At 35.3% G+C, this 27,236-nt stretch overlaps 1 protein-coding gene, 1 non-coding gene and 1 pseudogene across 2 annotated transcripts; 2 read left to right on the top strand and 1 right to left on the bottom strand.

Moving 5' to 3' along the window:
• Window positions 1-2,442: 2,442 nt before the first annotated feature.
• LOC116126458 lies at window positions 2,443-3,784 on the top strand (annotated as a pseudogene).
• A 2,937-nt stretch (window positions 3,785-6,721) lies between these two features.
• Window positions 6,722-9,174, top strand: LOC116126457 (ELMO domain-containing protein C-like). The gene is made up of 9 exons (XM_031412150.1): window positions 6,722-6,794; window positions 6,936-7,045; window positions 7,528-7,596; window positions 7,772-7,887; window positions 7,982-8,036; window positions 8,131-8,251; window positions 8,416-8,463; window positions 8,568-8,662; window positions 8,765-9,174. Exons 1-9 carry the CDS (start codon window positions 6,722-6,724, stop codon window positions 8,861-8,863), a joined length of 786 nt encoding a protein of 261 aa, XP_031268010.1. The 3' UTR covers window positions 8,864-9,174.
• Window positions 9,175-17,286: 8,112 nt separating this feature from the next.
• On the bottom strand, window positions 17,287-17,389 carry LOC116126488. The gene has a single exon (XR_004127487.1). It is a non-coding gene; the product is annotated as a U6 spliceosomal RNA (small nuclear RNA).
• Between the last annotated feature and the right edge of the window lie 9,847 nt (window positions 17,390-27,236).

The following is a 27,236-nucleotide window of genomic DNA, read 5'->3' as shown; positions in this document are numbered from 1 at the left end:
TCCAAACAAGGTTGAGCTTAACTCATATTTCCTCACCTTCGTGAAAAAACTATGCAGCATATAAGACGGAAGTGAACAGTACTGCTACAATAGCTGATGTGGTAGGGCTAGTGAGTTTAGGGCCTCTATAATCTTGGGGGGCTGATTACTCCATTATCACCCTATCAACAGAAGTTGTTGTGTATCAATCTTGCTGTCGGAAATCGCCGCATCCAAGATCATAGAAATATTCTAAACTTAATAGGCAACCGCGACAGAGCTGAACTGAGAACCTATTAAGCGAAGAAATTTCTGTGATAAAAAGGATGAGCGTCTGACTAGTGCATATTACTCAGAAGAACTAATGCAAAGAGAGTATTTTAGCTAGAGAGAGACATAAAGAGAAAGGAAAATTTTTATTTCATTTCTCGATGCCTTCTAAGGGAAGGGAGGCCTACTTTTATAGCCAAGGAGGGACGCTTACAAAGAGACACATTAAAGACGGGGACACTTATACATGAAAGACATGTGTAAGCATACGAGTTTGCAGACATACAGTAGATACACGTGATACAAAATTAAAATATTTTACACAGTCTGAGAGATTCTTCTGGGCATCTTCAATCATCATTTGATAAGGTGTCAATCTTATCTGGATCTTCTTCTGAGTTGATTGGGTTGTGGGTATACCCAAGAGTCTTCCACCAAATTGGATCTGAAGAATTTGGGTTCTGGGCATCTTGATATTGTATATATGTTGGATTGTTAAGAACTATATCAAGATTTGGATCATTAGTTTGTATTTCAGGGATTGGGATTGAAGATCCAGGAATGTCTTCAAGTGGATACAAAGTTTGAGGTGGACTGTGGCTAAGAAGCTGGGTGTATTGTTGTGCAGGAACTGTTTGTTTTACTTTTGGACGGGAATATGAGGTTCCTTGGTTGTAAGCATGTTGTTCCACAACAAAGAGGAGTTTCTGACAATATTAAGGGGGGAGTGAATTCCAAGGTGCAGATGTTGCAGGTCGAGGCCAAAGAGAAGGGCAGATGTATTGGTTAGAGGTGTTCAAAAGCGGTTAACCGTTTTTTTGAACCGAACCGGTTTTTCAGTTCGGAAAAATTCCTGAACTGAAACCAAACCGGTTTGGAGGGAAAACCGATTTTCCCTTTTTTTTATAAAACTTATTTTTTTATTTTTTCCTAGATTAAATTGTAAATATAAATAATACATATCCAAATAAAAATTAAACATTCATACATATCAATTGACCACTACTAACAATACATTAACAATATTATTATTATTTTATTTAATATATAATATATAATATTATTATTTTTTATTTAATATATAATATATATATTTGTAAAACCGGTTCAAAAAATCGGTTTCGGTTAACCACTTTTTATTTTTTTCCGAACCGGTAACTGAATCAGAAATTCGGTTTTGTGAATTTTTTGAACGTAACCTAACCGTTTTTTCGGTTAACCAGTTTTTCGTTTCGGTTTTTGCATTTTTTTGAACACCCCTAGTATTGGTTGAGTTGGCCCTAGTTAGTAGATACGGGTACAGCAAAAAAACAGTATGAGAATTTTACGTATATAATACGACAAACAGTGAAAAATACGTTTATAAAAATTCGGTCATAAAATTCGGATACGGGAAAAATATGGTACGGGTATATACGGGTTTAATATGGTGCATTGTCAATAATACGTTTTGAAACATACGGCAATATCAATCTTATTTTTAATACTTTTATGGATTACTTGACTAAAATCAATACAGTATTTCAAATGCAAAGTATTCAATTAACCAATAACACAAATATACAATATATAACTGATATTCAAATTATAGTCTCTAGACTCAAACACAATATTTAGCCATGCTTCTTTACTAATTTAAAACTTGATAAGTTTGATATTAAATGCAACCAATTTTAACTTCCCATTAATCCATTAAATTATTTAAATCAAAAACTAAAATTTTGTCTCACAAATCTATATAAAAGATTAGTGTTACAATAGTCTAACTATTATTTTATACCTATAATATATGATAGTCGAATGAAAAGAAGAAAAACAACAGGCATGCATTGTTGTTGTGTGGAGATTATGTTGCTACAAAATGTCCTAATGTCCTTGCTCAATTGGCAATCAATTCATGGTGATACCTCAAATGGGTTGATAGTTACGGGCAACTTCGCCTGAAATTTGTCCTCTGTGGGTGATCATGTGATCAGTAATAGGCTTCCTTAAACACAAAATCCTGCATATTATATGTAGCGGAATACCTTTCTGTTAGAATAATGGCTTGCTTTCTCTGTCATGTGATCGTATAGCAAATATGCTGGGAGACTGATTTTTATTTGGTTGTAGATTAAAGTCAATTACCAAAAATTCAGAGTTCGGTGTTTTCAAGTTCTCTTCCTGACACGACAATGATCTTGATTTTCTCATATGTGGAAGATTTGTTTGAAAATTTTCAGGAAGAAAGAGCTGAAAAGATTGAAGCATCGGATGAAGGTTTACTTTGATGTTCCAGGCCAGATCACCAGGTGTGTTTCAAATAAATATGATATGTGAATATTCTTTGGAAGTACTTCACAGACTTCTCGAGGATGACGAAATTGCAGTATTTTCTGTGACATCAAGGCCTCACATGCCCAATTTTTTCCTCAGAGATGCATATTATATAAATTTTTTTTTTTCTTTTTCTTGGGGACAGGAAGCTTTAAGAGCACTGTGTATGCAACATACCCTGATCAGGAGCTCCATGGCTTAATATCTGATCAATGGAAAGAAATGGGGTGGCAGGCAGAGATCCATCTACTGATTTCAGGTTCTTTTACCTTGTGCTACTTGTATTTCCTTCTTCGTTTCCTGGCATATTTATTCTTTTACTTAGCATCTGGACAATTTTCCTGATGTAGAGGAGCTGGTATTCTCTCTGAGAATTTGTTGTTCTTTGCCAAGACATTTTCGGTAGATTGAATTTCAGAATTTTAGCCCTTCTTAATTCTTGTTTAATTGATCCTGAAAAGGCCATTAGTTTTTTATGGTTATTTGTTGCAGACTCCTTTCAGCGTTTATTAAAAAAGCAGGGAGGAAAGCGAGCTCGTGGGAGTACCCTTTTGCTGTGCCGGTGTAAATGTCACATTCATGATCATGCAAATGCTTGATCTTGAGGCTAGTAAGTAGAAACAATTAATTCTTTTCAATTTTTTTCCCTCAGAATATGAACCAATCTTATGTGAACATCAGTTGGAACACCATTGCTAATACTAGCCAGCTTATCTTCATTGCAGCCAAACCTAGGACTTTTGTCAGATCAGTTTTCTTGCAGATTTTGTCAGGTTGCAATTTCAAATATTTCCCATTAAATCCTTTTCAAGTTGATATCGTCATGTATAAGAACCGAAAGGCAACAGCTAACTTGTTCTTCTCAAAGTGTTCTCAGATAATGAATGGCTTTTGACTTGCTATATTGTTTAGCTTTTGTGGTCATGGACAACAATGGCTGGAGAGAAATGCCACATACATGGGTTCAATTGAGAAATCTACTATCTTCTTGTAATTTCGCATAGGCTGCAAAATTTTCTGGTTAGTACTGAATTGGAAAATGTACTGATAAATTCTGGATTTCATATAGGAAGTTCTGAAATCAACTCGGGGGCAACTGGAGAGAGAACTTCTAATGGATGATGTTCTAAGGATTGAAGACATGCCTTCTTCAGTCTTCTCAGTTAGCAGTAACAAACTAAAAGCTCACCAGAGTTCTGGATTGGTTTTAATTTCTTAATATATTTATTTAACTTCAAACTTTGTACAATCGTCTCCCTCGTAAATGAATCCATAACTTTATTATTCTGATACATGGTGGTTCCTGCTTGGTGTTCTGTTTGTCCACCCCTACTTTTCTGTTTTAGAATTGTATGGTGGTTGGATCTACCAAAAAACATGTGAAATTGGAAAGAAGTTTTTTTTTATTTTTTATTTTAATTATTATTTTTGTATCTTCTAATGAGTTTTACCAGAGAATCCATGTTTAAGTTTTTAAAGGAAGAAGACTTCAAATTCTCAATTGCTTACTTTTGTACTGTGATTTTTTTTTTTTTTAAATGATGGGGTGTCCGATTCAGTTTAGGTACACTTAACTAGTCTTTCGGGACCCTGAACTACTATCGGATAAGAGTAAGAGCTCTACTGGTTCACCCTCATTAGTAACCGAGGAAAAATTCAAACTTAAAACCTTTTAAATAACACACCTAAGAGTTTCCGTCGAATCACTCTACCAGTACCACCCAAGGCTTTCCTTCGCCTGAATTCATTAAATTTGGTCAGGAAATTAATTTTATGTAATGCTGTACTCGATTTTGATGGAAAGGGCTGATTTCATTGAAAATATACATTAGATCTCCGCAAACCACTCAAAAATTGCAGCAACTTCTTTCTTTTTTTTCATTGTTCTCATCAAATAGTATTAAATGTGGCGTCTCTTTGCGTGATAGTTAAAGCTGGTAAGCAAATTCTTATCCCACCAACACAAGAAGCGGGACAATATATTAAGCAGAGGCCCCATGTACAATGACTGAATGACGTATTGAAATATCAACTATTCAATAGCATCTAATGGTACGGTAGCTACAACCAAACAAGTCCTAAGGGTTCTAGCCACGTATTATAATAGTGACACGTCACATTTCTAAGGTCCCCTCCTCTCCTTTGTCGGGTCTTTACGTGGAAGAAATGTTTTCGTCTTTGAAGAAATCGAACAATCGTACATATTCCATGTGGAAATTAATGGCCTCTCTTATCTAAGCAATGATAACCTCAGAGCATATAATAATTGTGAAAGCCTTCGTCCTTGGTGCCCCTGCCTGCCAGAGCCTACAGCTTCCCATTTTGATATTTACTTATATTTTGATGCTGACCAGTCCATGTGACCCTTTTCTTTTTTCATATTTTATGGCTCTTGCCTTACTATTGAGATTCATTCAATCTTCTTACCGAATTAATAAGCGAATATTTCTCCTTTTAATGTGATGTTTAGCTTTCACACTTTAAGCCCCGAAATCTATGCAACACCCTAAAAATAATAAAATTGAATTTTAATATAAATTAAAAATAATTGGTGTCCTTAAAAATATGCTTGGTGCACTTAGTATCATTATTCATCCTTGTAAAACGAGTTCTGTTGGTGTGGACACGATATGAACCCAGCTAGCCCAAATCATTTGGTATGAATCTTAGGCCTAGATTTTGCTGAAGTAACATTTAGTTTCGAACATTTTTTTTTTTTTTTTTTTTTGGGCAATGTTTTAAGTTTTATCAGTAATATTTTGCAAATCTTATAGACCAAATCGTTAGTGACAAAGACTAAAACATTATATAAAATTAAATTGATACATATATCAAAGCTCATGACAAAATTGTAATTATTCATTGTTGGTGATTGGTGTCAAAGTCCCATATTGGTTAGCGATAGGATCTTAATTGTTTATATAGTATAAGGACACCCTCCACCTAGAAGCATCTTTTAAGGATAAAATTGTGCAAGTCATAGAACCCAAAGCGGACAATACCAATCCCAATCTCGTGAGAGTGTCTTTGTGCTATGTGGGTCTCATTTCATCCTGAAAAGGCGTTTGTGACTGGTGAGGGCGTCCTTATGCTATGCGAGCCTCATTTTGTCATGAAAAGACCTTGGCTAGTAAGGGTGTCTTTGTGCTATATAAGCGACTAAAACCCTTGTTTCCCACATCTACAATGGTTTTCTACGTTGTGCTAAATTCTGGCTGGTAAGGGTGTCTTTGTGTTATATAAGAGACTAAGACCTCCGTCTCCTACAACTACAATCGTTTTCAGTTTGTATTGTGCTATATTCTGACTAATAAAGGTGTCTTTATGCTGTATAAATGACCAATGCCACATCTACAATGCTTTTTAGTCTGCGTTTAATAGACCTACTCAACATGGTTATGCCATAATGTCTACAAAGGTTAGAAAATGGCACAAACTTATTGGGTCCAAAAATTAAAAAGCGGAAACATTACTGTCTATTTAACCTACCTGTTTAAATTTGAACTGTATTTTCGTCAATTTTAAATTGCAACGTTTTTCTGTCGGCAATTTATGAAAGCAATGTACGATTTTTTTTTTTTTTTTTAAGAGATAGTGGTGGTTAGCTACTTAGCTACTACTAGCTAGATGTAGTTGTACTTACTTCCCTTTTGTAAAGGAGGAGCGCTCTTACTCTCGATATGAGCGCGTGCGATGTTGGGTTCCGACCACATTGGATCAAGTGCTCACATGGACACCCTATGTTTTCATGTGGTCGGAATGTGGTCCCCAAGTCCAACCTCACAGCTCATCAGCGCGTGTTTGAAAACTCTGGAATCCTTATACTTTATGTTTGTCGGGAGCGTGAAGACAAGGTCCAAGGCCTCACTGTTGAATGCTCTTATTAGTAAAACATTAACTACCCGCAAACTACCACCTTATTATTATGATGAAATATGTATTTTACGTATTCTCATTCTCGTAAATTCGATAGTGTACGTACGTATAAAATTATTTGTATACGTAGGACCGTGTGCAGCAGATATGGATGGCCTTGATTGTCTTGTAAATGGTCCCACCACTTGGGGATCAAAGTGATATGATTGGTTGGAATGTGTGTTGTTTTGCTATCAAAAAAACTTTGATCTTACTGGGGTCTGAGGACCACCTTACTGACATGTTCATGTTAAGAGAGAATAGTGATTTGTTCGTTCTGGCTATGAAATACTTTGGTGCAGTTCTTCGCCCAGGTTTTTGCTTAAGTTTCTTTCACTCGGTTTGTCTGTGACAGCACTACTGTTTCAGTTCTATATGTTTTCTGAGCACGTTTTAAAGTGATTAATGATTACGAAAAGGTTAATATATGATGAATACTTAATGCTTGTATACAGATGATGCAACTTGTGGGACGCCTACTTGGATTGGTAAGGGCCTGACTTGTGTTTGCTTCAAGCGAAAGGGCACTTATCAAAGGATCTGCATTAACTTGACTCCTCAACAGGCAAGTAGTAGTTTGTAATAAACGAGAAATTTATTGAAAACGAATGAAAAAGAAGAAACAACAGGCATGCATTGTTGTTGGTGTGGAGATTATGTTGCTACAAAATGTCCTAATGTCCTTGCTTCAATTGGCAATCAATTCATGGTGATACCTCAAATGGGTTGATAGTTATTGGCAACTTCGCCTGAAATTTGTCCTCTGTGGAGGTGATCATGTGATCAGTAATATGGCTTCCTTAAACACAAAATACCTGCATATTATATGTAGCCGGAATACCTTTTTCTGTTAGAATAAGCTGGCTTGCTTGTCTCTGTCATGTGATCGTATAGCAAATATGCTGGGAGACTGATTTTTATTTGGTTGTAGATTAAAGTCAATTACCAAAAAATTCAGAGTTCGGTGTTTTTCAAGTTCTCTTCAGTCTGACACAGACAATGATCTTGATTTTCTCATATGTGGAAGATTTGTTTGAAAATTTTCAGGAAGAAAGACTGAAAAGATTGAAGCATCGGATGAAGGTTTACTTTGATGCTTCCAGGCCAGATCACCAGGTGTGTTTCAAAGTTAAATATGATATGTGAATATTCTTTGGAAGTACTTCACAGACTTTTCGAGGATGACGAAATTGCAGTATCTTTTCTGTGACATCAAGGCCTCACATGCCCAATTTTTTCCTCAGAGATGCATATTATATAAAAAAAAAAATTTCTTTTTTCTTGGGGACAGGAAGCTTTAAGGGCACTGTGGTATGCAACATACCCTGATCAGGAGCTCCATGGCTTAATATCTGATCAATGGAAAGAAATGGGGTGGCAGGGCAGAGATCCATCTACTGATTTCAGGTTCTTTTACCTTGTGCTACTTGTATTTCCTTCTTCGATTTCCTGGCATATTTATTCTTTTACTTAGCATCTGGACAATTTTCCTGATGAATAGAGGAGCTGGATTCATTTCTCTGGAGAATTTGTTGTTCTTTGCCAAGACATTTTCGGTAAGATTGAATTTCAGAATTTTAGCCCTTCTTAATTCTTGTTTAATTGATCCTGAAAAGGCCATTAGTTTTTATTATGAGTTATTTGTTGCAGACATCCTTTCAGCGTTTATTAAAAAAGCAGGGAGGAAAGCGAGCTGCGTGGGAGTACCCTTTTGCTGTTGCCGGTGTAAATGTCACATTCATGATCATGCAAATGCTTGATCTTGAGGCTAGTAAGTAGAAACAATTAATTCTTTTCAATTTTTTTCCCTCAGAATATGAAGCCAATCTTAATGTGAACATCAGTTGTTTCAATCTCCTAGGAAACATAGATGAACAACTCTGATCTCTATTTGGAACACCATTGCTAATACTAGCCAGCTTATCTTTATTGCAGCCAAACCTAGGACTTTTGTCAGATCAGTTTTCTTGCAGATGTTGTCAGGTTGCAATTTCAAATATTTCCCATTAAATCCTTTTTAAGTTGATATCGTCATGTATAAGAACCGAAAGGCAACAGCTAACTTGTTCTTCTCAAAGTGTTCTCAGATAATGAATGGGCGTTTGACTTGCTATATTGTGTAGCTTTTGTGGTCATGGACAAACAATGGCTGGAGAGAAATGCCACATACATGGAGTTCAATGTGAGAAATCTACTATCTTCTTGTAATTTCGCATAGGCTGCAAAATTTTCTGGTTAGTATTGAATTGGAAAATGTACTGATAAAATTCTGGATTTCATATAGGAAGTTCTGAAATCAACTCGGGGGCAACTGGAGAGAGAACTTCTAATGGATGATGTTCTAAGGATTGAAGACATGCCTTCTTACAGTCTTCTCAGTTAGCAGTAACAAACTAAAAGCTCAGGCCAGAGTTCTGAGATTGGTTTTAATTTCTTAATATATTTATTTAACTTCAAACTTTGTACAATCGTCTCCCTCGTAAATGAATCCATAACTTTATTATTCTGATACATGGTGGTTCCTGCTTGGTGTTCTGTTTGTCCAACCCTACCTTTCTGTTTTAGAATTGTATGCGGTGGTTGGATCTACCAAAAAAACATGTGAAATTGGAAAGAAGGTTTTTTATTTATTTTTTATTTTAATTATTATTTTTGTAATCTTCTAATGAGTTTACCAGAGAATCCATGTTATAAGTTTTTAAAGGAAGAAGACTTCAAATTCTCAATTGCTTACTTTTGTACTTGTGATTTTTTTTTTTTTTTAAATGATTGGGTTGTCCGATTCAGTTTAGGTACACTTTAACTAGTCTTTCGGGACCCTGAAACTACTAGTCGGATAAGAGTAAGAGCTCTACTGGTCACCCTCATTAGTAACCGAGGAAAAATTCAAACTTAAAACCTTTTGAATAACACACCTAAGAGTTTCCGTCGAATCACTCTACCAGGTACCACCCAAGGCTTTCCTTCGCCTGAATTCATTAAATTTGGTCAGGAAATTTTAATTTTATGTAATGCTGTACTCGATTTTGATGGAAAGGGCTGATTTCATTGAAAATATACATTAGATCTCCGCAAACCACTCAAAAATTGCAGCAACTTCTTTCTTTTTTTATCATTGTTCTCATCAAATAGTATTAAAATGTGGCGTCTCTTTGCGTGATAGTTAAAGCTGGTAAGCAAATTCTTATCCCACCAACACAAGAAGCGGGACAATAAGATATTAAGCAGAGGCCCCATGTACAATGAACTGAATGAAGTATTTATTTTGGTCCAAGTGATGAGATCGTTTTGTCAAAACCATAGTGACGGTACTATTGGTAACCAACTCTGTGGAAGAACGCAAATATAGCATTTGTGTTATTCTTTTGTATGAAATCTGATTGAAAAGCCTTACCAAATTCAATGGTCAAGCACACATCATGGATCATACTTGAGTTCATGAGTTCTAAATGTGGGAGGGGGAGGGAAGAGGAAATTTTGATACAAATATGTTAACTAAAAGTCTAAAACACCACAATTGCAAATGGAAGATTGCACCATCAACAGTTTCCATTATCATGATAAGCTCAACATTTAACAGAGCAAAAGTAGTTCAATTCACTTTGAGGGTGTCAAGCATCTTGATGTTCAAAGCATCTAATTGTCCTAGAATATTTATCATTTTCATGACGTGTTCTTCCGGGGACAAACCCTCTTTTAACCTCATTCCAAACAAGGTTGAGCTTAACTCATATTTCCTCACCTTCGTGAAAAAACTATGCAGCATATAAGACGGAAGTGAACAGTACTGCTACAATAGCTGATGTGGTAGGGCTAGTGAGTTTAGGGCCTCTATAATCTTGGGGGGCTGATTACTCCATTATCACCCTATCAACAGAAGTTGTTGTGTATCAATCTTGCTGTCGGAAATCGCCGCATCCAAGATCATAGAAATATTCTAAACTTAATAGGCAACCGCGACAGAGCTGAACTGAGAACCTATTAAGCGAAGAAATTTCTGTGATAAAAAGGATGAGCGTCTGACTAGTGCATATTACTCAGAAGAACTAATGCAAAGAGAGTATTTTAGCTAGAGAGAGACATAAAGAGAAAGGAAAATTTTTATTTCATTTCTCGATGCCTTCTAAGGGAAGGGAGGCCTACTTTTATAGCCAAGGAGGGACGCTTACAAAGAGACACATTAAAGACGGGGACACTTATACATGAAAGACATGTGTAAGCATACGAGTTTGCAGACATACAGTAGATACACGTGATACAAAATTAAAATATTTTACACAGTCTGAGAGATTCTTCTGGGCATCTTCAATCATCATTTGATAAGGTGTCAATCTTATCTGGATCTTCTTCTGAGTTGATTGGGTTGTGGGTATACCCAAGAGTCTTCCACCAAATTGGATCTGAAGAATTTGGGTTCTGGGCATCTTGATATTGTATATATGTTGGATTGTTAAGAACTATATCAAGATTTGGATCATTAGTTTGTATTTCAGGGATTGGGATTGAAGATCCAGGAATGTCTTCAAGTGGATACAAAGTTTGAGGTGGACTGTGGCTAAGAAGCTGGGTGTATTGTTGTGCAGGAACTGTTTGTTTTACTTTTGGACGGGAATATGAGGTTCCTTGGTTGTAAGCATGTTGTTCCACAACAGAGAGGAGTTTCTGACAATATTAAGGGGGGAGTGAATTCCAAGGTGCAGATGTTGCAGGTCGAGGCCAAAGAGAAGGGCAGATGTATTGGTTAGAGGTGTTCAAAAGCGGTTAACCGTTTTTTTGAACCGAACCGGTTTTTCAGTTCGGAAAAATTCCTGAACTGAAACCAAACCGGTTTGGAGGGAAAACCGATTTTCCCTTTTTTTTATAAAACTTATTTTTTTATTTTTTCCTAGATTAAATTGTAAATATAAATAATACATATCCAAATAAAAATTAAACATTCATACATATCAATTGACCACTACTAACAATACATTAACAATATTATTATTATTTTATTTAATATATAATATATAATATTATTATTTTTTATTTAATATATAATATATATATTTGTAAAACCGGTTCAAAAAATCGGTTTCGGTTAACCACTTTTTATTTTTTTCCGAACCGGTAACTGAATCAGAAATTCGGTTTTGTGAATTTTTTGAACGTAACCTAACCGTTTTTTCGGTTAACCAGTTTTTCGTTTCGGTTTTTGCATTTTTTTGAACACCCCTAGTATTGGTTGAGTTGGCCCTAGTTAGTAGATACGGGTACAGCAAAAAAACAGTATGAGAATTTTACGTATATAATACGACAAACAGTGAAAAATACGTTTATAAAAATTCGGTCATAAAATTCGGATACGGGAAAAATATGGTACGGGTATATACGGGTTTAATATGGTGCATTGTCAATAATACGTTTTGAAACATACGGCAATATCAATCTTATTTTTAATACTTTTATGGATTACTTGACTAAAATCAATACAGTATTTCAAATGCAAAGTATTCAATTAACCAATAACACAAATATACAATATATAACTGATATTCAAATTATAGTCTCTAGACTCAAACACAATATTTAGCCATGCTTCTTTACTAATTTAAAACTTGATAAGTTTGATATTAAATGCAACCAATTTTAACTTCCCATTAATCCATTAAATTATTTAAATCAAAAACTAAAATTTTGTCTCACAAATCTATATAAAAGATTAGTGTTACAATAGTCTAACTATTATTTTATACCTATAATATATGATAGTTTTTTTTTTCACAATAAATTATTATTTTAATATCATTAATCCAATCTAATTTATTAGATAGCATGGAAATAATTTAAAAATATGAAATGATTTTGTATGTGTTTTGAGTTTAAAATGTAAAGGTGTCAGGTGTGGGGGAATGGGCGGGAAAATGGATGTCTTTGAGAGGGTTATTTTTTCATTCCCCCCCTTTTCCAATCTCTTCTCTTACGCCTTACCACTGATTTCTTCTTCTCCCACTAAAACAATGTTGTTTCAATTAGTTTTTTTTTTTTTTTTCAATAATTCGTGAATTATATGGATACTCCAATAATTCGGCAATCCTTTGTAAAATACGTAAATACGCGTATTTACTAACTAGGGAGTTGGCACATATATTTTTGGAATTGTTTAATTTGTATGGTGTGTAATGGCCAGTCTGAGTGTAGGGAATAGGGATGTATGACATATTCTTTGATTGTCCCATCATGAGTGTAGGTGAAGTCTTGATTTTCATGGGGGGATGCGTTGGAAAGCAATGTTTCGAAAACTAGACCGGACTATGACTCGTTCAAGGGTCTGGTTTTCGGTTTGATCGGTTGGATCGGTCAGTTGGACCGTATTCTATAAAAATTTTTTAGTCCTTAAATGTTTGAAATTCATCAAAAACACCCCTATAATACTCCCTTAAGGTTTGAAATCTGTCCAAAACACCCCTGTCATGCGAAGAGACTGGTGATGGTGGCGACAACGATGATCGACAGCCAATCGAAGCTTGGAATCATGGGGCTTTTGATGTATAGGTGTCGACAAATCTGATGGTGGTGCTAGGGAGTTCCATCGGCTCTGGAACTCGCCAGAATCAAGAAAGAAGTCCGACGGTTGAGTGAACTTTAGGTGGATGGTGAGCGACGAAGGCCACTGAAAATGGCTCGGTTTTGTTGTGGAGATGCCGTCAAGTCTAATGGTGGTGTTTTCTCCCTCGAACGATGCCGGAATCCGGCGAGATTGAGTTGCTATTGGACCACGATTCGGCACTATTCCAGCGGTCTAACCACGGCTCAATCCGATTTGATTGAAAATAACGATTTTCAGAGGATACTGGACCAGATATGCCGTCAGCTACCTGTCAAACCGGTCTGACCGGATGGTCCGGTTCGGTTTTCAGAACATTGCTGGAAAGTAAAAATGACATGTGAAGACTAAAGATTCCTTCTTTCGCAGAAGGTCTCTTTTGCTCTAAAAAGGCTTATCCAACAAGATATGGGATAAAACCACTCAAGGAAGGTTTGAAAGAGATATGCCTGTAAATCGTCCAGGACACGCCTTTTTAGGAGACACAAATATGATGCCATTTGTTGTATAGGAAACTCAATGGCAATGGTGTATTTGTACAATAAACACCATAGCAAGTGCAGGAGATGTGGTGTGAAGATGGTATCTTCATTGATCAAGAATAAGGTCAAAAATGGATATTCAGGGTGATAGTGGAGACCTCCAAGTGTTTGCAAACCAATGTCATGAATGGTCATGGGTTGGTACTGTTGGGTAAGGTTAGAGATCTGTAAGTGTATAGTGTTTGTTTTCCGGAGTTCAAAGATCTCAGGCGGTTGATCAGAGAATGGCTTCATCAAACAGATAACAGGAACAACATGCTTACAACCAAGAAACCTCATCTTCCCGTCCAAAAGTAAAACAAACAGTTCCTGCACAACAATACACCCAACTTCTTAGCCACAATCCATCTCAAACTTTGTACCCACTTGAAGACATAGCCGGATCTTCAATCCCAATCCCTAGAATACAAACTGATGATCCAGATCTTGATATAGTTCTTAACAATTCAACATATATATAATATCAAGATGCCCAAAACCCAAATTCTCCAGATCCAATTTGGTAGAAGACTCTTAGGTATACCCACAACCCAATCAACTCAGAAGAAGATCCAGATAAGACTGACACCTTATCAGATGACGACTGAAGATGCCCAGAAGCACCTCTTAGAATGTGTAAAATATTTTAATTTTCTATCACGTGTATCTACTGTATGTCGGTAAGCTCGTATGCTTACACATGTCTTTCATGTATAAGTGTCCCAGTCTTTGACGTGTCTCTTTGTAAGCGTCCCTCTTTCGCTATGAAAGGAGGCCTCCCTTCCCTTAGAAGGCATGGAGGAATGAACTAAAATTTTCTCTTTCTCTTTATGTCTCTCTCTAGCTAAAATACTCTCTTTGCATTAGTTCTTCTGAGTAATATGCACTAGCCGGACACTCATCCTTTTTGTCACAGAAGTTTCTTCTCTCAATAGGCTTCAGTTCGGCTCTGCCGCTGTTGCCTATTAAGTTTATAATATTTCTATGATCCTGGATGCGACGATTTCTAACGACAAGATTGATACACAACAACTTCTATTGATAGGGTGATAATGGAATAATCAGCCCCCCAAGATTATAGAGGCCCTAAACTCACCAGCCCTAACACAGCGGCTACTGTAGTAGTACTATTTACTTCTGTCTTATATGTCGCATAGTCTCTTGTTGTTAGTAATTAACCGGATTCGCGCAACGAAAAAACATAATATTTAAAACGAATCAATCAATTACACGAACCAAGATCCGAGTACAGATTATAAAGTTTTCATGCATAAACTGAAACGTAAAATAAAACTATATTAAAAACAAATCCATACAAGGATTTAGTTCATACTGACGTTTGGAAGCTCCTTCGAATATCTCTAATTTCGGACACGAACACTGTTCATCAATTACTATTCACCATCTACTGTTCACCATCTATTGTTCACGTGATTCTTCGCTAATCTATCTAATGTAGGATCGCACTGACGGAAGTCCACACAAAGATAATCCGAAGAACTGATAATTGTTTTGCTAGAACAATTGCCGGCATCAAGAATCAAGAACAATAAAAATTGAAAAAATTTCTTCTTCATTTGAAGAAGAAAACGTGAGAGAGAGAGATAACCTCTTGGGTGGCTAGGGTTTTAATTGAATGAATTTTTCTCATTGTTTTAAATTTAAGTTGCACTTATATAATGCAATAATTAAAACCCTATTCGACTTAGGAATAGTCATGGGCTCCAACCCACCAAACACACCCTTTATGGTATTTTAATTAATTAATTATTATTATAATTAAAATCAATTAATGTATATATAATAATATATTAACATTTAATTAATAATAATAATTCATTTAAATATATACATAGATATATTTAAATTTAATTTCACTAATTTAATTTTAATATTAAAATTAAATACAAGTAACAACCTCAGCAAATTTAATTGCACTGTTAGATTACTAAAATACACTTTCATCCCAAAAGACGAAAATACCTTTCTCACAAATTGATTCTTAAATTATCTTCTAAATGTGTAACCCGTAGACTCCTCATCATATCGGCAGTGTGTAGTATCACGATTAACACCAATTAATCGTTTCACTACATATAGACCAAGATTGGCCCCTAGCAATGTATCATGGCCACCCGATAGATTCGGATTCAGCGAAACCGTAACCTGTTAACAGTATGGTTGTCGTGCAATCCAATCATTTCATCATCTGTTATCTCGTCGAGACTGGGGTATAGAAATAGTGTCAATCTCAGATATCCTCGACATGTTTGTATTCAGTTAATGGACCAATGACTAGAATAATAAATTAGATTGAGCATCAACTCAATCCCACTATGGCCACAGATTTAGTGTCATTACCATTTACTGAATTACCCAATAAGATAACTTCTCCCGTACCTAGGAGTGATGAATCCTTTATAGATCCACCATAGTCTCGATACACTTCTCAATGTAGCCAATCGCTATCGTATTGATAGCTCTGAATAGAATTACGTTAGGCTAGTGTCAAACTACACCAATTGGTGCACAAGACGCTCTGGTGATCTCAAGTCTAAGGATCACATGTACTACCATCGATTAGAGGATTTATTCCAGTTACCATCCATATGGAATCCTCTGGTGGGTCTATCCAGTGAACTTGCCTCTAGCAAGCACCCATGCGTTGCACCAGGTTGTTGGCAAACAACCTTAACAAATGAGATCAGTCATTAACTTTCGACAGGATCGTTCAACACTATGATAGCTTTACCGTATTATATGTGTCCTCGTTCAGAATAATACTAGAGCTATGGACATTTCTAGAATGGCCACCATATGTGATTATATGGTTCTCACTATCAAGATTTGAAACACTTGATACCCTAAACACTTGATACCCCCATATGTGATTATATGGTTCTCACTATCAAGATTTGAAACACTTGATACCCTCATCACGGTTCTACCATTCTAAGGACATATATCATTATACATAATATGATTTACGTGATATAGAGGATAATGTCTTTTATTGATTAATAAACATTTATTACAGAGTCAATTTTACAATAATAGATTGGTTCTAATGCACCTACCCCAACACTATGGAAATTATCAATAATATTAAATTCTAAAAATGCAGACTATGTTTAAGAAACACCCCTACCTGAAGCTCATCTTGATGAGCACAAATAATATAAGAAATGGAAGGATGATGAATTGAGAGCTCGTACTTATATGTTGGCATCAATGAGTGATGAGTTTCAAAGAAAATGTGAAAAATGAAGAGTGCTAATGAAATTTTTCTCACGTTATAAGAGTTATACCGTGAAAACTCGAAGGTAAGGGAATATGAGTTAAGCTCAACCTTGTTTGGAATAAGGTTAAAAGAGGGTTTGTCCCCGGAAGAACACGTCATGAAAATGATAAATATTTTGAGACAATTAGATGCTTTGAACATCAAGGTGCCTGACACCCTCAAAGTGAATTTGATTTTTCAATCCCTTCCGCTGAGTTTCAAGCCTTTCATTAACAACTATAATCTTAATAGGATTGAGAGATCCCTTCCAGACTGGTTGAATAAGATTCAACAATTTCCAATTTTATGAATAGTTTTGCTCTAGCAAAAGATCAAGTCATACTAAGAATGACAAATATAGCAAATGTTGCAGCTGAATCGGAATCGAGTAGCAGAGCCTAACTGAACTGACTAGCAGAGAAAATTTGGATCATTTCTGGATTCGTGCATGTCATCCTTGCGCAAGGGCCATGCTAATCTTCTCTATATCATTCCAGTTTTATCAGATGTCTCCGAAGAGAATCATCTTTCACACACACCATAGACCATAGTCATAAAAGCTTACTATTGCTACTAGCTGAGCAGCGTGGGATTCACTATTCGGTTCGATTAGGACTAATACTTAGTAGTTGACATCATGCTAATGCCACTTTGGGTTGTTGGCTTTGACACGTACGAGGGCTCAACAAGAAGTTCGACCCATTTTGAACCCAACATAGGACATAAACGTTTCTTATATCTGCCGTTGATTATTAGACCATCATGGCAGCAACTTTTTCATGTTACAAATATGATTAAGTTGTTCATTAAAAGTTCACTAACAAATGATATTAGTATCTCGAGCAAACAACATGTCCCACCCAAGCTTTAGTTAAACAGAAAGTTTTTACATAAATTTTAGATTCTCACCCTTAAAGTAACACATTAGTAGTTTTAAATTCTAATCCTTAAAGTAACATGTTAGTGATTTTTAGATTATATAAAAATACAGAGGATATTATTAGAGTATCTCCAATGGTGTTCTTTATTTTGAAGAGTATCTTTCATATAAATAAAAGGCATCTTCATTAATTTTTAAATATAAAAAACACGATTTTTATTCAAATCCAATAGACTCTTTAAATTTAATAAAGATTCTATTAATTTTTAAGAAATAGACTTAATGAGAGAGAGAATTAATAAATAAAATGCATAGGAACTTGTAGTTTATTAATTAAAATTAGGATAGAGAGTGAAATTTGACTCTTTAAATGTGGAGAGTCAAACTCACTCTCTAATTTATATTTTAAAAATAAAAAGTATGTTGGACTCTTGCTTTTATGGATAGACTCTTTAAATATGGAGAGTCAAACTCACTCTCTAATTTATATTTTAAAAATAAAAAGTATGTTAGACTCTTGTTTTTTTGGATAGACTCTTTATAATAAATAGTTTGTGTCATATAAAGAATCTTTTGAAGATGCTCTTACTGATGCTCTTACTATATTAGAGCATCTCTAAAAGACTCTTTATATGACCTAAACTCTTTATTATAAAGAGTTTATCCATATAAACAAGAGTCTAACACACTCTTTATTTTTTAAATATAAATTAAAAAGTAAATTTGAATTTCCATATTTAGAGCATCTCCAAAGGACTATTTATATGACCTAAACTCTTTATTATAAAGAGTTTATCCATAAAACAGGAGTCCAACAGACTCTTTAGTCTTTAAATATAAATTAAAGAGTGAGTTTGACTCTCTACATTTAGAGAGTCAAATTTCACTCTCTATCCTAATTTTAAATAATAAATTGCAAGTTTCTATGCATTTTATTTATGATTTATCTCTCATATTAAATTTATTTCTTGAAAAAACATATTCTCTCTCCTAAAATTTAAAGAATCTATTGGATTTGAATAAAAATTTTGTTTTTTATATTTAAAAATCAATTAAGATACTCTTTATTTATATAATATATGCTCTTTAAAATAACTAGCACAATTTAAGATACTGACAAATAAATTATTATATTACTTTTTAAACTCCAAATTAGTAGAATTAGAAAATAACTATCTTAGCCATTGCCATTGCCATTGCCAAGGGCGGACCCAGGAATGAAGCTTAGGGGGTTCAAAGGTTAAAATAACAATTAACATAAATATAAATATAAATAAACACAAATATTTGTATTAATAAAATTCTCATTAACTAACACATTTATAATTGTCCTCGACAAGATTTCATTTTTTGAAAATATTGTATAATGATTTCATTATCAATACTATCAAATACATCATTCTCTATATAACCATTAATCACTCGTTCTATTTCGCAAACAATTATTCACAACATTCATTGTTGAAAATGCTCTCTCTACATTAGCAGTGGCAACCGGTAAAATCAATGTTAATTTTATCAACAGATAAACTAATGGAAATACTCAATCCTTCTTAGTTTCAACCACCACTCTTGCAAGATTTCCAATGCCATTCAATTCCATAAATTTGACATTAGAGCGTACATCCAAAATATAAATATTAAATTGAGAATCAAGTACTATGAGTTCTGAGTTAGAAAAATCTTTTGGATAAAGTTAAGCAAGGCACGTCAATTTTTGCTTATTAAAAGCAACAAAATTTTCATTTGGACATAAGTATGCCAAACAAATAAGTAATTCAGTGTTTACCTCATTGAAACGATTATTCAACTCTTGAAACTGCATATCTAAGAGATTGTAAAATACTTCAACACGATAATGATGCGCGTTTGTGATACCTTTAGTCTTCCGTTGTGATCACCCCTGAATAAAAAACTTGTCATCCATATTCGGAATATCAATGTCATGTTTGGTACAAAAAGAACAAACTTTGCTAGATAAATTCTCACATCCACTATCCCTCATCAATTGTAAAGCTTGCTTATATGCTTCAACCATATTCATAACATTTACAATATCTTGATCTTTTTTTTGTGGTGCTTAAGAAAGTTTATTTGTAAAACTAAATAAATTTTTCGTCATAAATAGACTAAAATAAAACTAAATGATTGCATAAATTTCAATATATTATATTGAGAAATGTAAGGATTTGACATATGGAGTGGGGCACTTTGGATTGAGAAAAAAAAAAAAAGGGGAAAAAGAAAGTCAAAATTTTTAATTAATTTAATTTACTGTAATTTAGTTTTTTTAATAGGATAAAATTTAAATAAAATAAAATAAAACCTAAGTAGGGTCACTTGACCCATATGGGTCCGCCCCTGGCCACTGCCACCACCGCCACCCAGCCATTATCAACATCCATCCTTTTTCTGTTTTTTTTTAAATTTACTCTTTTTTATTTATAAAGAAATTAAAATAAATGAAAAAAACAAAAATCAATAAAATCCACCATCGTCCTTAGCCAACAAACGACCGTCGAGGCGTCGACATCAACATATAAAATGGGGGGGCTGCGCGCGCGCTGGCTAGAGCTGTCTACGCGCAAATTATACTGTGTGCGTGCGAGAGAGGCTGGGCGCGCTGCTGGTTCTGGGAAGGGCGCTGGCAAGATGACTTAGGCTTTTTGTCGAACAGGTGGAGAGCCAACTTCAAAACTGCCGATTTTCAACGGCAAAAATGATTCATAAACCCAGAAAAACAACACAAATCACTCCGAAAACAATCCCAGCCAACTTCAAAAGCACAATCTCCTTTCAATTCCTTAGAAACAACCTCTAATTGAACCCAATCAAACCCAAAAATACACCAAAATCGCGAACCCTAGGGAGAGAGGAATCCGGCGAACGGTGAGCAATCGATAACGGGGATATTGGAGGTTTTGGAGGTGGGAGACCGGTGAGTTGAATGGTGGTCTCGGGAGGGATTTCCGACGGCGCCGACGACAACATTGTGGCGGTGTAGAGGGGTGGAGATGATAAGGGTTTTGATAAGAGAGGTGAGGACTGAGGAGATGTGGGGGTTATTTGACAGTTTAATTTCAAATTATGGTAAATGTCTATTTTAGCCTTTGAGTGTTAAAAGAAAGAAAGAGTCTTAATTTAAGGGTGGGAAATGAAATATATAAAACTAGGGGTGGAAACTCGGCAGTTCGCTAATGTTTGGGTGAGAACATGTCGATTACTCTCGTATCTCCTTATATATCTCCGTCTTAATTTGCACCCTTTAATCCGATTATATCTAGAAAAACAAAAGCATGAAATCTTTCAATTTTATGATTGAATTGTGAGAAGGAACACAAAAAATTATTCTGGAATAACCCAATTCTTAAGTTATAAGACTCGTTTGTATTAACCACCGGATAGTCTGATGGTAAAAGAGTAAAGTATAATATAAATTTACATGATTTTTCGAGTTTGAGTATTCACGACCTTTAATAGAGATGGCCACTTAAACTCGTGTCAGTCAAGATGGTAAGGATTTCGTAAAGTGAGGACTTGTTTCCTCTTATCAGTATTCACCATTATATGAGTCCAAGGATCCTTAACTTAATTATTATAAAATGGACAGCTCACCAATCAAAAGATGGGAAAAGTCAAGATCATCTATAACTGATATATTAAACAAGCAGTCTCTTGAAAGAAATTAATGGAGTTTGCACTTGTTAGGGAAAAACCACAGAACTTTAGAATGCATGAATTCTATAATGAAATGGCTTTAATACAACCACAAGAAAGAATTTAAATACAAAGAACATCTACTCCAATGCTTGAAGTGATGAAATGAGAAAATACAGTATACTTAAAAAGAGTAGTAACCACTAATTGTGTCGGGCTAAAGCTGTTATAAAAAAGTAACTAATACTATGGTCAGGCTTCAGCTGTTATTCTTTTTCAATGGCAAAGACACATTTCAATTTCATAATATTTTTCGCCCTGACTGTCGGAAGCTCTCATTGTTTCCCTCACAATAAGAACTACTGGTTAATCTGAAAGCTTAGGTATCAACGAATACAGAAAACAATATTTCTCAAGCCAAAATAAATAAATAAAGACATTAAAAAAAATAAAGAAAACTCACGGCTGAAGTTGAGGTAGAAAACATTTTGGGTGAAGCATCAACAAGGTACACCACACATTCTTTAGTTGACTCTCGTTCCAGCAAATTAAATTTATTTTTTATTTTTGTTATTCAAATACAAATAACAAGCAAAGAAAGTTTTGAAATATTAAAATATCAAATGGGAAGCAAAAACAAAAGAAAACCTGAAAGAATTCATTTTCTGGGTCGTCTTCGTCGTCTCTGAAAACTTCATCTGTGTCCAAGTCCATTGTTTTCTCAGAGATAAATGAAAGGTTTTGGTATGAGTGCTTCACGAATTGTAAAATTCCACCCGCGTACTTATATAAATTCGAAAGTCGAAAGTTCAGTTCAGTGTCTGACAAGCTATTTCAAGAGTCAATACTGTCAGTGGGCCGGGTTAACTTATCGTAAACGGGTCAAATATAGGGTCCATGTTAATGGTGAGAATAATTCCTTAACTCCCCAACCTTTTTATCATTTTATTGCCCCCCATAACTTTGAAATCATCTCTCACATTCCCTTCTCGCCGTTATATATCTCCAATTCTTGATTAGTTTACTTTAAGGTGGTTTTTTTTTCGTGGATCGGAAGGAATGGTAATAGGAATGAGAATGAGAATAGAAAAGGGAGGGGAATGAGGATGGGGATAGGAAGGAGAGGGGAATGGAATGGAATAAGATTACGTTGTTTACTTAATATTAAGAAACCAACTATTAGAGGAAACCTTTTTTTTTTTTTCAAAACTTCACAATAAAAGACAGATACCTTTAACTTGATTTCGTGAAAGAATAATACTACACATACATCATTCTCATACAATATTTCTCATACAATATTATGTAGTAAGATGTGATTGGATGAAAGTTTAATTTTAACTTTAAATTAGTCAATCATATATTGCCACATAATGTTTTATGAGAAATATTGTATGAAAATGATGTATATGTAGTATTACTCTTTCGTGAAATAACTTAAGGGTGTATTTGGTTCAGGGAATATTGTATTATTGGGAAAGTTATATTAATGGAAAAATAGATTATCTTGAAAATTACTAAGAATGTTTAGGAAAATATGTTTGGTTGGTTGGAATAATTGGTAGATATATTATATTAATATGTTTAGTTGGGAGAAATAAATTGGTGGGTATGTTATCTAAATTACTAAATTGCCCTCATTTTTAAATTTTAATATAATATTATTTTTATTATTATTTTTTGAACCCCTTATATTTCAAATTTAGCTAAAACACTCCAGTAACTAAAAAAGTTTAAAACTCAACAAAAACACCCTTACCCACCCAAGCCACTGTTGACAGTGACGATAGTGGAGATCTAGTTGTGAAAAGGCCAGATATTTGGCCGTGAAATGACAACCATTTCTCGGCCAAAGATCTGGTCGTTTCAGTTTTACGGCCACATCTTTGGCCATGAAACGATCATTGTTTCACTATCGAACATCTAGCCTTTTTAGGGCCAGATCTGGTTGTTTTCAGCCATGGATCAGCCTTACCCATGCACGGTCGACCTGTCATGCACCACTCCGTCGCCACTATCGATGGTTGTGGTTGGTGGCTGGTGTTGGTGGTTAGATTTGGCCACCGCCCTTGGGTAATTTTTTTAAAGTCCAGAGATATTTAATTCCTAAAAAATTTGAACCCTAGGATAAAATATTCTATGAATATATTTGTAATTTAATTTCAAATAAGGGTATTTTTGTCCAAAAAATTTATTAATAAGAGATAAAATTGTGACAAAAATAAGATTACCAAGTAATCTTAAAATACTTACGAAAATAGAGGTAATTAGATTACCTCCTATATTACCAACAGTAATTACTATTGGTTTTAGAAAATTACTAGAATCTTATATTACTTGACAACCAAATGTAGTAATCAAATAATATAAGATGACATTACCTTAGTAATCCCCTATTACCTCCAACCAAACACACCCTAAATATCAAGTATACTGCATTGTGATGTCATTAATCCAAAATAAATAAATAATATATGTATAATTCTGTAAATTGAAAAATTCGAAACTAAAATGCAAAATATATTAAAAATGTTGGTCAACTTATTTTATTTAAATAAAAAGTGTATTTTGTGAAATCACATCAATACCCTTGACAAAGTCCTTTCTTTCTAATTTTAGTATATTGTGATGATTCATAGTTCTAATCTAAAACAAGAAAAATATACTCACAAAATGTCAAAATGCTTTTATGTTTTTTATGACCGAGGGTGTTCGAGCCAACTTGTGTGCATCTCTACTGACTACCCGAGTCCCTAAAGTTGACAACCGAGTAAGCCCCTTTGTGGTCACCCCTATTAAGGCCTATAGAACTCAAACTTAAGAGCTCATGGAACCTCTTTTTGCTCTTTTACCATCAGGTCATCTAGTGGTGGTCAAAATATTTAACGATGCTTCTAGATTTACCTCATTATATTTCTAATATACCAAGTAATGTGTTTATGTGGCATTAACATATAAATAAATTGATTGTGTGTTTAAATGATATGAAATTGCCCATATGATAACACCTTATTTAGGATGTGAAATTTGGGGTAAATATTTGATAAGAGTAGTATATACTTCAATGAAATCAAAATGTAATTAGACATGTGCATTTAACATGCATTTGAAATTCAATTATTGAAGAATATTAATTATTGATGATGGACTAATTAAATTGAACTCTTATTTTTGGGTAAACCCGGTAATTACCTCTCCCACGACTCGAAGATAAGACCTTCTATATATAGCTAACCTCGGTGGCTAAAGGACTTGCCATCCAGTCACAAGGGGAGAGGTAAGTTGAACTCTTATTACAACAAAGAGAAAAAGGGATCACCCTTTGTTTATTTTGAAGCTACATAGTCTATAAGCACACAACACTTACTAATTGTAAACTCTAATTAATCATACATCATAATTGATACTACAGTACATACATAATCACTTAGATCTAAACTCCAAATTAATCCTTTTAGATTTCTAGGAGTTTAGTTGAGAAAACATTATATTACAAGATGCTTAGATAATTAATATTATGATTTTTTAACCATGCATTAATTTGAAGCCTTATACTTTGTATGGGCTAAAAATTGTCTTGGCCTTATCAGGCCCAAGCTAGTATTTTCTACCATGTAGGCCCAAGGTCGGGGTTCAATTCTGGTTGGGTCTATATCAAAATTCATGTCATGGGCCAAATGCACAGCCTAAACTCAACCTCTGTCCAAATTGAGCATCACCATTAGCCCACCTAGGGCTAGGCCCATTGGTCTAAGATAATTAGGACTCTTCCGATTTGGGTTCTATCCTAATTCGCCTAAAATTTTGTATCTTATGTGAATTAGGACTTTTAATCCTATTGAGGCAAGTAAATTAAGATCTTTTCCGATTCACTAAACCTCTACCATTATGAACTCAAAGTCCTACTAGGATATGATGATCTTACAACTACTATATAAATAAAGTTACACCTCTATTTAGGCATTCAATCTCAATACCACCTATTTGCACCCAATCTCTTACTCCTAAGAGTTATACACCTACGCCATGGTTCTAGTCTCTGACTAAACTTCCAGTAACCTTTCCTTCCTTTAGCCCTCACTAAATTGCCTCATTCAGCCTTACTGACTTGAATGTCAGAGTGCTTACGGCAGACACCACACCGGTGTTTACATAAGCTTCACACTTATTTACTTTGTTGCAGGTACAGTGGATTGTCAGTGGCCTCAACCTCACAAGATCGGACATTTTTTTTGTAACCGTAAATTTTAGCATCTATAATTTGGTGCTCACTGTGGGGCCTCTGGCAATCAACTCTCGTTCAACATCCTGCTCTATAGAGAATCACGTCATGGCTGAAATCATAGACACTGCCTCAACAGACTTCGTAGCTAAGGTCGAGGTTGTCTCAACACTAATGCAGCAATAGGCCAACAAAGGTAACAATATTGGAAGCCGAAAACAACAACATCCGAGCCGAGAATCAAAGCTTACGGGAAAAGGTAACTCAATTTTATTCTCTAGATTTCCCGTTCAACCAGATACTGGAAAACCGCTTCTGCGTCCTGATGAATACCATGCAACCAATCATGACCCCAGACCCCAGATCCTCGGCCTCAGACCCTCAATCTTCCCAACTCTAATCATCCATAATAGATGGCCTGACACCCATCATCACAGACACAACTAACATAGCCATGCAAACACGACCCCTATCAACTGACCCCTTAATCACCTGTGACTAGCTCACTTAAGCCGTTCCCAGCTAGCAGCAACAAAATATCACCAACATCGACCATCTAATCAGTATAAATGATCCATACTACCTTCTAGCTTGGCTCTTCTTTATGGGTCAAGCAGTCACCCCTCACATACACCGCTAGGCTCGACTCACTCTCTACTCTCTAAGTCACGCCTTTAACCATCCATACTGGCAGAAGCACTCGAACTGTCCTGCTTAGGATTACTCATCCTGAAGGGATGAATGGAGCCCTCAACACCCAAACAACCAACCATCAAGCTACACCCACTAACTTGACTTGCCCTACCAAACTATGCCGACTCACCCTTCGTTGACTCCATAGCCTTAGCTGAGATGCCTTAAAAATCCTCCATCCCAAACATAAGACCTTATGACGGTACAAATGACCCAGACGATCACATCGCCTCCTACAAATAGAGGATGTTTATCTTCTCCATACCACAGGATCCTAAGGAAACATGCATGTGCAAAAGCTTTGGTTCCAACCTCTCAAGACCAGCTCTTCAGTGGTATACGAACCTCCCCAAAAACTACATAAGCTCATTCGCCTAGCTTACTGACACATTAGTTGAGCAGTTCACAAGCAGCAAGAAACTTGAGAAGCTATTAGCCGACCTGTACAGGGTATATTAGAAGAGAGGAAAGCCACTGCGAGAATACGTTAGTTGGTTTAATAATGAGAAAATATCTATCCCATCTTCTAATCTTGAAATAAAAGTAGACGCCTTCAGGAAAGGACTCCTCCTTGATGGGGAGCTTTGCAAAGATCTCACCAAATTGGGCTATAATACTAAGGAGGATGTTTTGGCCCAAGCAATCATTCAAATAAGGTGGGAGGAGGATGAGGTAAATCATAGAAGGTACACACCCTATGATGATTGCTAACAGAGGTGAAGTGATAGACACTTAAAAGCTCGACAATATGAACCAAACAACCCACCTCCAACTCGTGGTTCAAGCAAAAGCAATAAAAAACTGTATTACCGCCCACTAGCCCGACCCGTATACAAACCCTCTAGCTCTACTCCATTCATGGTCCCTGAGTTTAATCTTAATGTTGAGCTTGCCCAAGTGGTAGCAATAATGAAGGG

This window comes from Pistacia vera, unplaced genomic scaffold (assembly GCF_008641045.1).
Source record: "Pistacia vera cultivar Batoury unplaced genomic scaffold, PisVer_v2 Contig18, whole genome shotgun sequence".
Lineage (NCBI taxonomy): Eukaryota > Viridiplantae > Streptophyta > Magnoliopsida > Sapindales > Anacardiaceae > Pistacia > Pistacia vera.
Note: the sequence above shows the minus strand (reverse complement) of the source record. Positions and strands in the feature narration are given on the sequence as shown.

What these genes read in the sequence shown, in the direction of transcription:
- LOC116126457 (XM_031412150.1), top strand. Translation starts at nt 6,722, where the DNA reads ATGTTCATGTTAAGAGAGAATAGTGATTTGTTCGTTCTGGCTATGAAA. An exon ending in TGGTGCAGTTCTTCGCCCAG is followed by an intron (nt 6,795 to 6,935) that starts GTTTTTGCTTAA and finishes GCTTGTATACAG; the next exon opens with ATGATGCAACTTGTGGGACG. An exon ending in GATCCATCTACTGATTTCAG is followed by an intron (nt 7,888 to 7,981) that starts GTTCTTTTACCT and finishes CCTGATGAATAG; the next exon opens with AGGAGCTGGATTCATTTCTC.